Source organism: Phalacrocorax aristotelis, chromosome W (assembly GCF_949628215.1).
Source record: "Phalacrocorax aristotelis chromosome W, bGulAri2.1, whole genome shotgun sequence".
NCBI lineage: Eukaryota > Metazoa > Chordata > Aves > Suliformes > Phalacrocoracidae > Phalacrocorax > Phalacrocorax aristotelis.
The window spans coordinates 29,839,749-29,851,821 of NC_134310.1; the positions used below are offsets into that span (position 1 = coordinate 29,839,749).

General features: G+C 55.1%; 1 protein-coding gene across 2 annotated transcripts in view; it reads right to left on the reverse strand.

The window, feature by feature from the left end:
- The window catches only part of STK11 (serine/threonine kinase 11), a 165,141-nt gene that overhangs the window by 120,956 nt on the left and 32,112 nt on the right, over window positions 1-12,073 (reverse strand). For both annotated transcript variants that reach the window (XM_075077334.1, XM_075077333.1), the window contains exons 8-9: window positions 9,266-9,459; window positions 702-933 (exon numbers count right to left, since the gene is read on the reverse strand). In XM_075077334.1, coding sequence (XP_074933435.1) covers window positions 725-933; window positions 9,266-9,459 — 403 coding nt within the window. In that variant the 3' untranslated portion in view covers window positions 702-724. The remainder of the gene's footprint in view (window positions 1-701; window positions 934-9,265; window positions 9,460-12,073) is intronic.

Sequence of the window (12,073 nt, forward strand, 5' to 3'; positions counted from 1 at the left end):
AGGGGTGGGAAGAAGGGGACAAGGCTGCAGAGCTGAGGAGGAAAGAGCCGGAAGGAGGAGGGGGAAGCAGGGAGGATGCTGAGCTTCCCTGAGGAGAGGAAGGGGCTTGGGCACGGCTGTGGCCTGGCCATGGGTGACATGGCTCCCTCTCCGACCAGGGTGGGGAGGTCCCATGGGGGCCTCTCTCAGGGGCACCTCTGGAAACATGCCACTGCAGCCCAGCTCCTCCACGCGCCAGGGGCTTTGTGCTCCCCAGAGTTGGGAGCAGCAGGGAACAGAGCAGGGGAGAAAGTGGGGGGACGCTGGTGCCAGGGAAAGGGATTCTCCTGACACAGCCCAGCTGCAGTCCAGGAGGGGAGAAAGGATTACGATGCCTGACATGGCAGCAGCGTGCAAGGAGGGAGCAGAGCAGAGCCAGGCAAGCAGCAGAGCAGGGCACGGGGAGGAGGGAGCACAGGGGGGGTCTTCACTGGGCTCCGCACCCCCCCAAAACCACAGGGGATCCAGGCTCTGGGTGCTGGGGTCATTTGCAGAGGGATGCTCGGGGCCCAGACCTCTCCCCTCTCCACACCCAGGACTACAAAACACCCTTTCCAGCTCCCTCCCGCTGCCCACGGTTGGGGCAGGCTCAGATGAGCCCACACCCCATCCCCAGGCAGTCCCCCAGGGTGGCCCCGCCGCCGGGACCGGGCTGCCAGTACCTGTGCCGAGTGCGAGGGCTCCCTCACTGCTGCTTGCAGGTGGAGAGCTTGCGGATCTTGCTGCTGGCAGAGCAGGCCTTGCGGGAGGGGTTGGAAGAGGCGCTCGCCCGCCGCTCTGCCTTCGATTTGGTGCTCAGCTGTCCCGTCTCCGTCCCGTTCATGCACACGGCCTTGGGCAGCCCTTTGCCGCGGCTCTGCCCGTTCTGCCCTGCCTCCTCCTCAGGCACCTGTCCTGCAAGGGAAGGGAGACGGTGAGGCAGAGGGCGGGCAGTGGCCCCAGAGCATCGCCTCCTCCGGAGCGCGACCCTTCCCCTCGCTCAGAAGGGTGGCACAAGCTCCTGAGGGAAATCAGAGCCCGTTCCCACACCTTTGAGGACCCCAGGAGAGGCAGCCCAAATGGGATGTGTGAGGCAGGGTGCCCAAGACCACCCCTCCCTCCCTGCTCCCACCAAGGATGGGTTTTACCCCTGTTTCTCCAGTACACAGCAGCAGGTGGTCCCCAGCACACAAGGGAAAAGAAAACTTGATGCAGTGAGCAAGAACCATGGGCACGGTCGGTCCAGGCCTTAGGAACAGCATGTCCCCTCCTCCCTGTGCAGCCGCCGTGCACACCCTGAACCCCAGCTCCTGGCCAAGGAGCGGAGGGGCAGTGGTGGAGGAAGTCACTCCTCCTCCCTCCTGCCACCTTCTCTGCAGGAAGGTGCATGTCCCTGCCCCATCCACCGGCCTGCAGAGTCCCAGGGGCTCGATGTGTTTGTAGAGCAGGTGCTCAGCTGCTCCTGCAGCGCGGGGGAAGGTCTGCTTCACCCGCAGCAGCACCGCCACGTCTGGCAGGGGCTGGGGGCTCTGCCCGTTCAGGCAGTGATGCAGCAGTCCGGCGTGCCACCGTCCCCTACAGGGGACACCCAGATGGCAGAATGGCTCCGGATCAGCCTCCTCTACGGGCCACCTGAGCGTGACTCAGCACGGCAGATCAAGAGCCGTTTCCAGAGGTGTCTGCCCGCTGCCACAGCTGGACCGGGGCTCGGGTCTCATCCCTTCTCCCAGGGAGTGACAAAGGGCCCCCCGGCCCGGAGCAGGAGGGGACACCCCCGCAGACGCAGCCCAGCGCGCTCCCACGGGTAACGCAGCGCATCCCCCGGCCAGACGCAGGGCTGATGAGAGGATTTGTCAGGTTCCCGGCTCCCCCCCACCGGATCCAGCCAAGGCAATTTCCTTCCAGCAGGAACGTCACACTCCAGGGCCCTTCAGTTATGACTCAGAGGTTTGAGTGGAAGCGAAGGCTGTAAGACGATTATGTATAATTTTCTTTAAAGGATGCTCAATCCTTTCTCCGCCAAGGCCGAACGGCACGTCATCCCTGTACTTGCGCCAATGATCACCCCACCGCTGCCGAGCTCGGGGAGGAGGGGGACACATGTGGGGATGGGGGCGGTGGGAGAGCCGCTTCTCCTCTGGAGGAGAACAGCGGGGGTCCACCTCAGACCCCTGCGCTCTCCTATACCTCGCTGCATCCCTCCCAGGTACCACTGCGGGCTCCCACCCGCTCGGCTCCCGTCCTCCACCCCTGCGCGGCTCTTACAGGGAGCCCAGCGCCTCCTCCGCAGGTGGAGAGTCATCCGGGAAACAAAAGCTGCAAGGGGACACGGAGGTCACCTTGTTCAAACAAGGTCACCTTCAGCACCAACCTTCCTCTCCCCGGAGGGCTCGCGCTGGGGAGAGGGATCAGCCTCACCAAACACTCAGAGACCCGAAGCAGCAAAGGCGGCGGCAGCCCGGACGCAGCACGGACACGGCCCCTCTGCCTGGTGGGGACCGGCTTCGGTGAAGCCTCACCGGTGCAGGGACCGGGAGCAAAGTGCAGGCTGCTGCAGGGTGATGCCCAGCCGGCTGGGGCAGAAACGCCTCCTTGGAAATAAGGCAGCAGATTGAGCACATCCATGGCCAGCACGGCCCGGCGCAGGCTGCGAGCACCAGAGAACCAGGGTGCTCACCGGCGAGCGGATTTCTCCCTTAAAAGCAGGCTTAGCTGCAGAGCTGGGCCCAGGCAGGAATTACCTTGAGAAATGACCCTGCTGACTGATCTATAGATCAAAGCAGTGTGTTCTTCAAGCCAGGCAGCTGTGCTCCGGCTTGCAAAGAGCTTGGGAGCACCGTCCCGGTGCTGTGGTTTGGGAGCTCCAGCACGCCAGAGCTCGGCCTCTGGCCATGCGAAACCAGGTGAGGTACTGCTGGTCTTCCAGAGGCTTGGGACAGGCGCCCAGGAACAGCGAGAGGAGGAGGGTGAGACAGATCTGCCTGTTGTAGGGCGACTCTGGGTTACAAGTGCAACTGATTCCCGCACAGACCTGCTGATGAGCTGCCCCTTACACCCCTCCCCGATGGCTCCGCCAAGTCTTGGCGCAGCTCCCAGGTACTGGCTTGTTGCCTCTTACCTGAGCGCTTCTGCCTTGCCACGGGAGGAGACAAGGACTGACTCAGCGGGGACGGCTGCTGGCTTCGTGCGCCAGAGCCGATGGCGCCCACCGCGCTCCCCGGGGCGGGGGGCTGCGCAGCCTCCCAGGGAGTACAGACGCAGCTCCCCGCGCAGCTCAGCGCAACGGGTGGAAGTACCTCGGGTTTCTGCCCCTACCTCGAATACTTTCTGAAAATGACGGGCGAGGCGAGAGGCTCAGGAGCACGAAGCAGAAACGCTAGCTGTGCCCGGCTGTGTGCTCACGGACCTGCTCTCAGTCCGGTCAGCTGCCAGCTTCTGACCCTTGGGAGGGGGCGGCTCGCTAGAAGAGGCTGAGGCACGCGGCCCCTAGGAGCCCCCCCCCAGAAGACGGGGACACGCCGTCCCCGGAGCTCCTCCAGCGACGGGGCAGCGGAGCCGCCCGGCTGTGCCCCCCAGCCGGAGTTGAGGGTTTTTCCTGGCCTCCCTACATCCCAACTGCACGTCTGCAGAGCCTCAAATAACCCCATTCAGAGCAAAGCTGAACGCTTATCCTTCCCCTCCCTCAGCTGAACTCAGGCCAAGTCCATTAACATTTCTGACTGGGGAGGGGAAAAAAAAAAAATCCAAACAGTTCATTTGTCTTTTGTGTGACTCTTCCCTCCTCCCCCCCCACCCTGCTTGAAAAGCACAGTCCCAGGAGTCTATTATGGATACCCAAGCAGGGAGGGTGAATCGCAAGCTAATTTTACCTCCTTCACCAATGACAGTTGCTGACGTTCAAATTAATGAAAATAAAAATTCAACATGGGATGAAGTCTTGGCAACTGCCTGCCCACGCGGAAGCCAGTGACCCAGTGCTGTGTCTGTTCGAACAGCTATATCCTACCTTACCATTACCGGCTGAGCAGTGCTAAAAATACAATAAATAAAAGGAGGGCTGAGAGGGGCATTGAGAACGTGCATGTTCGTCCTTGCCACCGGTCACATTTCTTAATGGCTCCATCCAGCTCATTCAGGCACAAAAAAAAAAGGTTTCAAAATAAAACCGTGACGAGCTTTTCAATTGCCGTGTTTGTCAGGCACAAACACGCATACATGATTTGCAGCTAGAAATGCACCTTTTCAAGCACCGGCCATTACTTAAAGACTCCAATCCTGGCTTTATTTCCCAGCCTCAGGCTGAATGCTAAGGGAGAGAAACAAAACAAAAGCAAAAAAAAACCGAACCAAGCTTTGCAGCCATTTGCCTCTGCAGGAGGACTGGGCTGCAGCAGAGGAAGGGGTTAATGGTAGGGGAGAAAAAAAAAAAGCAGAGCACAGCCTTCTAAATCTGAAAGGCAGCACAAAAGCAGCAAGCAAGATGCTTACATCCATTTACTGCATACGCTGCCTCTCTCCAAGTAAGGCGGCAGCCACTTCTGGAGAGGATGCTTCGTCACGTGCGCAACGCCACAGTTATTCTCTCCTCAGCACTTCCCTCGGAAGAGATGTTTAACACCGATTGAACCAGGGGCATGTAACATTTAAAGCTCTCTACAGAGCTGCATAAATCTTTAAATAACCCTTTAAAAATAAAAGCACATTCTCAAAGCCCCTTCTCCCTCCGAAGAAGGCAAGATTTAATGAGGTTCCCTCTTTTCCCCTCCCAAATTGAACACCCACTCCCACCTATGAGTCACTTGTGCTCCTGCTCTCGCTGCCCAGCAGAACCACAACTGAATTGATCAGTCATTTACAAGGGTTGCTTTTTTTTTTTTTTTAAATTTTTATTTTAATATGGCGTCACTGTTAGAAATTCAACACTCGCATGCGGCTGAGCAAGTTCAAAAGGATCCTGCAGGAAGACTCAGGTAAAAAGCGATTAAGGTTCACTCTTTGCAAGCTGCCCCCCGCCCTTCAAACGCCGTGCAAGCGCAGCGGAGCCGTGCTCACGCAGGCTCCTCCTCACCCCGCTCCTCCACGAGCTGGTTGCGAGTGCCGCACTGCTGGTGAGGGGATTTCTGTCCGTCACAAACACTGAACCCGTCAGCTGCCCCTTCGTATCCCACCTCACCAGCCCTCTTACCATTTTTTCTTCTTTTTTCCTTTTGCTAACAGCCCTCTTTTCAGGGGTCCCTACAAGTCCTGCGAACAGCTCGACCTCCGTCACAGCCTGAGCAGCAGTTGTAAGGTAAAGCTGAGAGCATGATCCATCACAGTGGACCAGTTCTCAGCTGTTCAGTGCTTAAGTCCAAATTAAATCTGCTCCTGCCGGGCTGGGGGAACACTGGACCATGCTTTCTGTCCCTTCTAGGGCAAGCCAAGCCAGAGGCCATTTGTCCGGGGGAGAAGAATTTGTTCCATCCTCAAACACGTTCCCAACTGGAGGGTGGTGAAGAGCCACATGTGTTCAGACTCAAGCCCAGACCTAAGTCAGGGCCCTTCCCGACAGCGACGGCTGCTCAGGAGCAGCACGAGAACATGCAATACAGAGGAATCCTCCCGCTCTGGCTGGTTCCCCGGGGACTTCCCGGGCTCCGGCCCACATCTGGACTGCCGTGTTTGATAGCTCCCAAAGAATCCACCCTTCGTGGATGCACAGACTCAGTCATCAACACTACAAAAGCGTAACACCCAAGTGCTGGGAAGAGACGTCCAGACTGACTGGAAACAACGCTTTGTTTCGCTGTCGGCCCAGGCAATTGAACAACTTTTGAAATAACTGAAAGGTTAAAACCAGTCACCATTTGCCAGTGAAGTTAAACCAAAATCACATCCAGCCCACCCACCCTGGCTAGCTGTAACATGGGAAGCGCTGGTCTGTGGGGCCACAATTAGCCTCTACGTCTCTAATCCCCCTGAAATGGCACAAATCACACACAAGAACTTGCAGTAATTTGCCTGTCACCTTCTGAAATGACAGCTCTTATTTGGGTTTAAATACTGCTGTTTGCATTAGGAGCGTATAATAGCTGATATTACTGTTCCGGAGATGATCTCCCACCACCAGAGTCACCTGCCCGTGTGCGGGGGTACACCCACCTCAGCTGGCAGATAGAGGCGGCTGCGGGAGCCCCAGCGCGGCCGGGCTCCTGGGCACGCGCGGGGCAGTAACGCTGCCCGTGGGGTGCGGGTGCAGGCACCCTCGGCGGGAGGAGGCCGGGGAGCGGACACCGACAGCCAAACGGCAGGGAGGGGGGCGTATGTGGGTGCGATGCCTTGCCCACCCAGCACAGAGGGCTCGGTGCGAGCCCGCACCACCCGAGACAAGGATCTCGCGCTCTCTGCTGCTGGTCTGCGGAGGAAGGGCAGGGCACGGTGCTTTTCCACACACAGACGAGAGCGTGCAATGCCCAGCTGCAGTGCTGCAGGCCAGAGACCTTCAACAGCAGCCAGGACGGACAGCTCTGTCCTGGGCCTGCTGGACACACAGCCACTCTCTGATGTTGGAAGTCTGCCTAAGCTTCCACATTTTAATCGCACCGAAGCGCATAAACCAGACAGCAACGCAGGCTAATCACCACCGGAAAAGTTTAAAAGAAACAAAGCATTTTAACGAGAGTGAGAACAGACAGGGGCGCATCTTCTGTACAAAACCGTTCGTGGGGCAGGTCTGCAGCAACGGGCTGGATTTCACAAGCCGAGAAACCCACTCAGAGGGGTCACAAACCGTCTTCCTCCGCAGCGTGCTGAGCCCCTAGAGCTACCCTTTGCTTAAAAATACAAAGCCAAAAACTGAGGAATGATTCCCTTGCAGAACAAGGTTACCTGCTTTGGAAATAATACTACTGTCCTGGAGACAGGTGGGGTCCTGCACTCTCCAGCCACTGCCATTAGCTCAGGCCACGGGAAGCCCCAGAGGGCAGTGGCTCTGGGGGCCTAGGCTAAGCTTCACGCTCCTCTTCTGTGCCCGTGGCTGACGGGAGCGCGGCTGCCTCTCCAAACGGCTCGTCATGACTGCTCACGGCTCCGCTCTGCCCTCTAAGCCCTGCCTCAGCTTCCTCCTCTGCAGCTGGGAACGCACAGGGAAGCAACAGAGCACCGTTAGAGACACGCACACGCTTATTCTCTAGAATGGCACCAAAAACGCAGTAACGGACTGTCCTGTGGGCTCTCGGGTAGGCTGTGAGATAGTTGAGTACCAGGAGCAACAGATCTACTCTGACAGAGGTTATCTCAGAAGGCTGGGCCTCCGAGGGAGGTTACGGGCACACACAGACCAACCACACCTTCCTTCTGCCTCTTGAAGCCAGTTTGGAAAGGAAAATGTAAAACTAGAAAGGGACGAACGTGACACTGGTTATGGATTTTCACGCCTGGCAGCCTCGTCGTCGTGCTCAGGCCCCACAGCCTGTGACGGGGCTTCCAGCCCCAGCGTTTCTGCAGTTACATCTCGGGCATTTACGCATGGGCTGTTCCCGGTGAGAGCCCTTGCAGAGGAAAATGGCTAACCTCTGACAACGGGGAAAGCATCCGGCGAGTCCTCTTCTCTCCTGCTTCTGTACTTAGAAAGGCCCTAGCAATCAAGTATGTGCTTCAGTGAGTCTATCGCATTTTTAAGAGGATCCCTCCTTTCAAAAAGCCTCCACTAACTGCGAGGATAGGCCTGGCCCAGGTCAGATTCTAGCACAAAAGTCTGCGGGATGTAAGTAGAGAGCAAAGGACAGAGCTCTGCAGGTCACCCAGCTGGCACTGGGACATTAGTTCTATTAGAAAAGGTTATAAATTACCCGACTGTCACCAGTGAATCAGCACTTGGAAATAAATCTGTTTCACTTTGATGAGACTCCCTTCATCTTGGCAGGCTCCACCTCCGACCCACCTACATATCCGTTTGGCTGAACATCTGAACGGGCACCCTGTTGGGGACGGTTACCCAAGGATGCCGTACAGCACGGAGGGAAGCGCTGGCTTCGCGAGCTGGGCTCAAAGCAGCCGCTCCCCTTCCCCCCTTGGAAGGCGCTGCCTGGGAAGCCGATCTTGTTTCAAGTTGTTGCCCAGAGAAATTTTGAGCAGCGGGTACGATTTGAGGCTTATTACAATTCACCTTTGTTATTCCATGATAGTACTTCAAAAAAGAAAGCAATTTCTGCCTAACCCCAAAACCAAGAGAAAAACAAGGTCTTGAGGTGAAAGATTTGGTAAAACCAGACCTTCCTTTTACTCAGGTTCACAAAAGGCCACCGGGCCACTGTTAAGGAAAAACTAAAGGAGTTTGGTTAGTCTTGAACTGGAGAAACTAGGGCTTTCCTTATTCAAAGGAAAGGTCAGTCACAGGTACCTCTGATAACACCGTGGTAAAGTAAATCAGCATCCCCATAAACAGTACTTGAAACCTTCCCTCCAAAACAATTAAACTAGGCTGGAGCAATTAATCTAGAAACTCGTGTCCTGTTGACGCAGGCAGTGAGAACACGGGCAGCAAGACAAAGAACCTGCTGCCTCGATCGTACAGCACCGCTGCTGCAATGACTGCAACGCCGAGCGGTCCTTGTCTGCACTCTTACCGCAGACATGCCCTTCAGCCTTCTGCTCACAAGCTACGTGGCTTACAGCTACAGAGAGGCCGAAGAAGGAAAGCTACTTGATTACCACCACTTTGTAAGAACTGCATGGTTAAAACCACACGCTCCCCTGTACTGACTGGTTGGCTTACCTTAAAACAACAGGAAATCCCTAATAAAGACAGAAGCAATTCTGTAACCAGATAGTTACCCAGACCGGAGCAGAACGAAGGCCTCAAGAAGGCTACAAGCACCCTTCTTCCCCAGATGTGCCATCTACTCCGAACACTGAGTCATTCTAGGGCTCTGCTCCAAAATAACTCAGCCTAGCAAAACCAGCCAAAAGAATTAAATGCGCTAAACAACAGCGTCCAGCAGGAGCAAGCTATTACTGGATGGAGGAAGGAAATTGGCATATGGGTAACACACAGGAAGGGGCATCCTGGGTGATCAAATAAAAGACCAAGGCATCCGGAGCATCGCGGCTCACTCACTATGCGTCACTCACACCACTTAATAATCAATAGTCTCCTCCGCTGCCGAAAGGCTTATTCAGACCTCAACGCCTTTCCTAAAAAGCTTTAAACAGACAAAAAAAAAAAAGCCACTTTTGCGCCACCCACCCCAGCATCATTCCCTCCTACCTGGTACTGTGAAGTCCTGAGTGTAGATGATATCATCTTCAATGTCATACAAGTCATCATCTTCTTCCTCATTGTAGCCATGCAGATCTTCCAGATAAGGCACCGCCGTCATACTTCTCCACCTGTCCTTTGTTTCTGGGCTGGGAGGTATGGGTACCAGAGCCTCTGCCTGAGCATGTTTCTTACGAAACCAACTGCAAAGAGTCCAAGAGCAGAGTTCCATCAGTACAGCTTCACGTTTCAGAAGGCACGGAGAAACCCTTGACACTACGAGAGGGTCCCATTCCACCCCAATATTCAGATGTATGTGCAGTTTGTTTGTGGAAAACTTCCTAGCCAGTTTTATGCCAGGGCAAGTTTTTTGATGTCTAATAACCGAGACAGGCGAGTGTCACGAAAGCCAAGTCTGTCTTGCCGACGACGCTGCAGGGACACCAACAGCTGCGTGAGGCACTCCACGAGGTGCTCCATCCATCCACCGGGTGCTTCGTCAGCTAAGGAGGTACTAACAGGTCTGCCTGGAAACAGAGCTCAAGGACAGGCTCTCCATCACCAACTCAAGCCCAAACTACCTACTTGTAAGTTAAAACACATTATTAGAGCTGCTAGAGCTCCTGAGCTGGATTGCCAAAGCAAGCAGAAGGGAGAAACTTCTAAAGCTGAGGCTCCTCCAGCGCAACAAGACAAAATAAAGGTTGCAGAATGTCAGTCTAAGGGGAGTGGTATTTACCCACAAGCTCCTTTAAAAGGCAGTTTTCAACAAGACCACAGCAAAAGTGTGTATAGTTTATCTTACACCCCACCTCTGTCTCACAGAACTTCTACTACCATTAAAACCAGTAGCCATAGTGCTACCATCTGCCCAGTAAAGCGTATCAGCTCTGAAAGCTGTTCTTAATCAGATCGAGAATCCAACAGTCTTGCATCACGTCAGCATCTCAAGCGCCATATGGGTGGCCTCTTACGTTATTGTACTTTCAAAGCAGGGTTCCAACTCCAGACTGTCTCGGGGATGCCCATCAGCGCTGCATGCGGCACCGAAAGCTTCGCAGAAGTACTGCTGGAGCCTCCGCGCTGCTACCAATCCTCTCTCCAATGCAGGAGCGAGCAGTTCTTCCAGACCTAGGTACTTCTAACATGCCTTTCCAGCCCACGACACGTCCCGCAGCAGGGAGAATCAGCTGCCCACGGCCAGCAACAGGTCAGGCGATGGCCGCCCAGTCGCCCCCTCCCCAGTACGTGGCGGTGCTCTGCTGCCTTTGCCCAGCAGCTGGCTGCCCCCGCGAGCAGGGAGGCTGTCCTACAGAGGCACTTCATCAGGCTGTTATTTATGTGCTTGCCCTGGAGGGTCATTCTACACGAAGGAAGGGTCAGAAAGCATCAAAACCTCCCACGTTTAGGACCGTCTCCTGAACTGCAGCCTGCTTTTCAGATCAACTTTTGAACTGGCACTGATATCAACCCCCTCATTTCTACGCTGTGGGCTGCACATCAGTTACGCCACTGGGACCTTTTCTTCCCTGTCTTCGCAGAGCAAAGGAAAGAAAAGCCTCGCTGGCCCAACTGCGCTCCTGCTCCCCTCGCTAAAGGTTATGTAGATGCCACTTACCTGCACAAAGGGACATTCAGAGTCACTCACAGCAGGAGGCAGCCAAGAAAGTCTAACCCTTTTTCCCCTCAGGGTTTACTTTAGGCCACAAAAAGGTGCTGCTTTAGGAAGCAACTTAAGGTCTCTCTGAAAACACACCTCAAAAGCAGGGCAAGATCTAAAATTATCCCCTCACAGGATAGTCGGTCTTTGCCTGATGACTGCTGCCCTAGACAAGCCTGATGCGACATGAGTGCTTCCCCCTCCAGTTTGCACAGGCATCCAGTGACTCCTGGCTAATAACCACTGAGGAAGGCCCAAAGCCAGTCACCAAAGAGCTCTTCGAAACCTGAGCCATCTGGGTTTTATCACTCCAGTTCCAAATTCATTTTAGGAAGCAAGGGCTGGATGCACCTCCTGCACAGAAGAATGGTAATTGTCATTTTATTCTAGTCTTACATTGCTTTGACGGTAGGCCTGAAAAAAAGCGGCAATCTAACAAATTATGCAGCAAAAGCAGTCAGGAGATAAATGAACGTGAAGTTACCGGGACAAGTCAGGTAGGGTTCAAAGGAGGAGTGAAGCCTTATCCAGAAACTCTGCCTCACAACTGGCACCCTCAAACAGTTTTCTCTGTAGTGACTGAGTTTTAAAGTCAGCCTACTGCTCCGGGGAAGGCAGCACCTTGCCATCTGCAGTAAGAAAGAGCGAGGTAGTCCCTATAGCCTAAGGTTTTAAAAGGAAATGCATGTCAACGTCCAGCAGGGAGTCATGCTCCGTCCTTCCACGCCTACAGTCTGAACGGCTGGACACCAGCCCAATCGGCGACGAGGTCGGCACGTTCCAGTTACGCACCGATGTGGATCTACTGGCGTTTCTTCCTCGGCCGTACCACAACTATACTGGAAGCCATGCTGAAAGCAGCATATTTTACCCACGACAAATATCTGATTTGTCGAGCGTGACCTCTGGTGCAGGCTGTGGCATTGCAGGCGTTCAGCAAAGTGTCACCCCAGCTACTGGACTAGGAGGGAGCGAGCGGGTCCGGCGTAACTAGGTTTTGGCCAACGGTTCCAGCAAACCCTGCGGAGGGCTTCCTTGGTGATGCGCATGGAGCACAGCACTCCTAATTTGATCATTTGATTTCCTTTCCTTGGGAGACTGCTTTCATCAGGGAAGCCACTGCCAAGATAGCAAATTCAGCCGAGGCTGATCCAGCC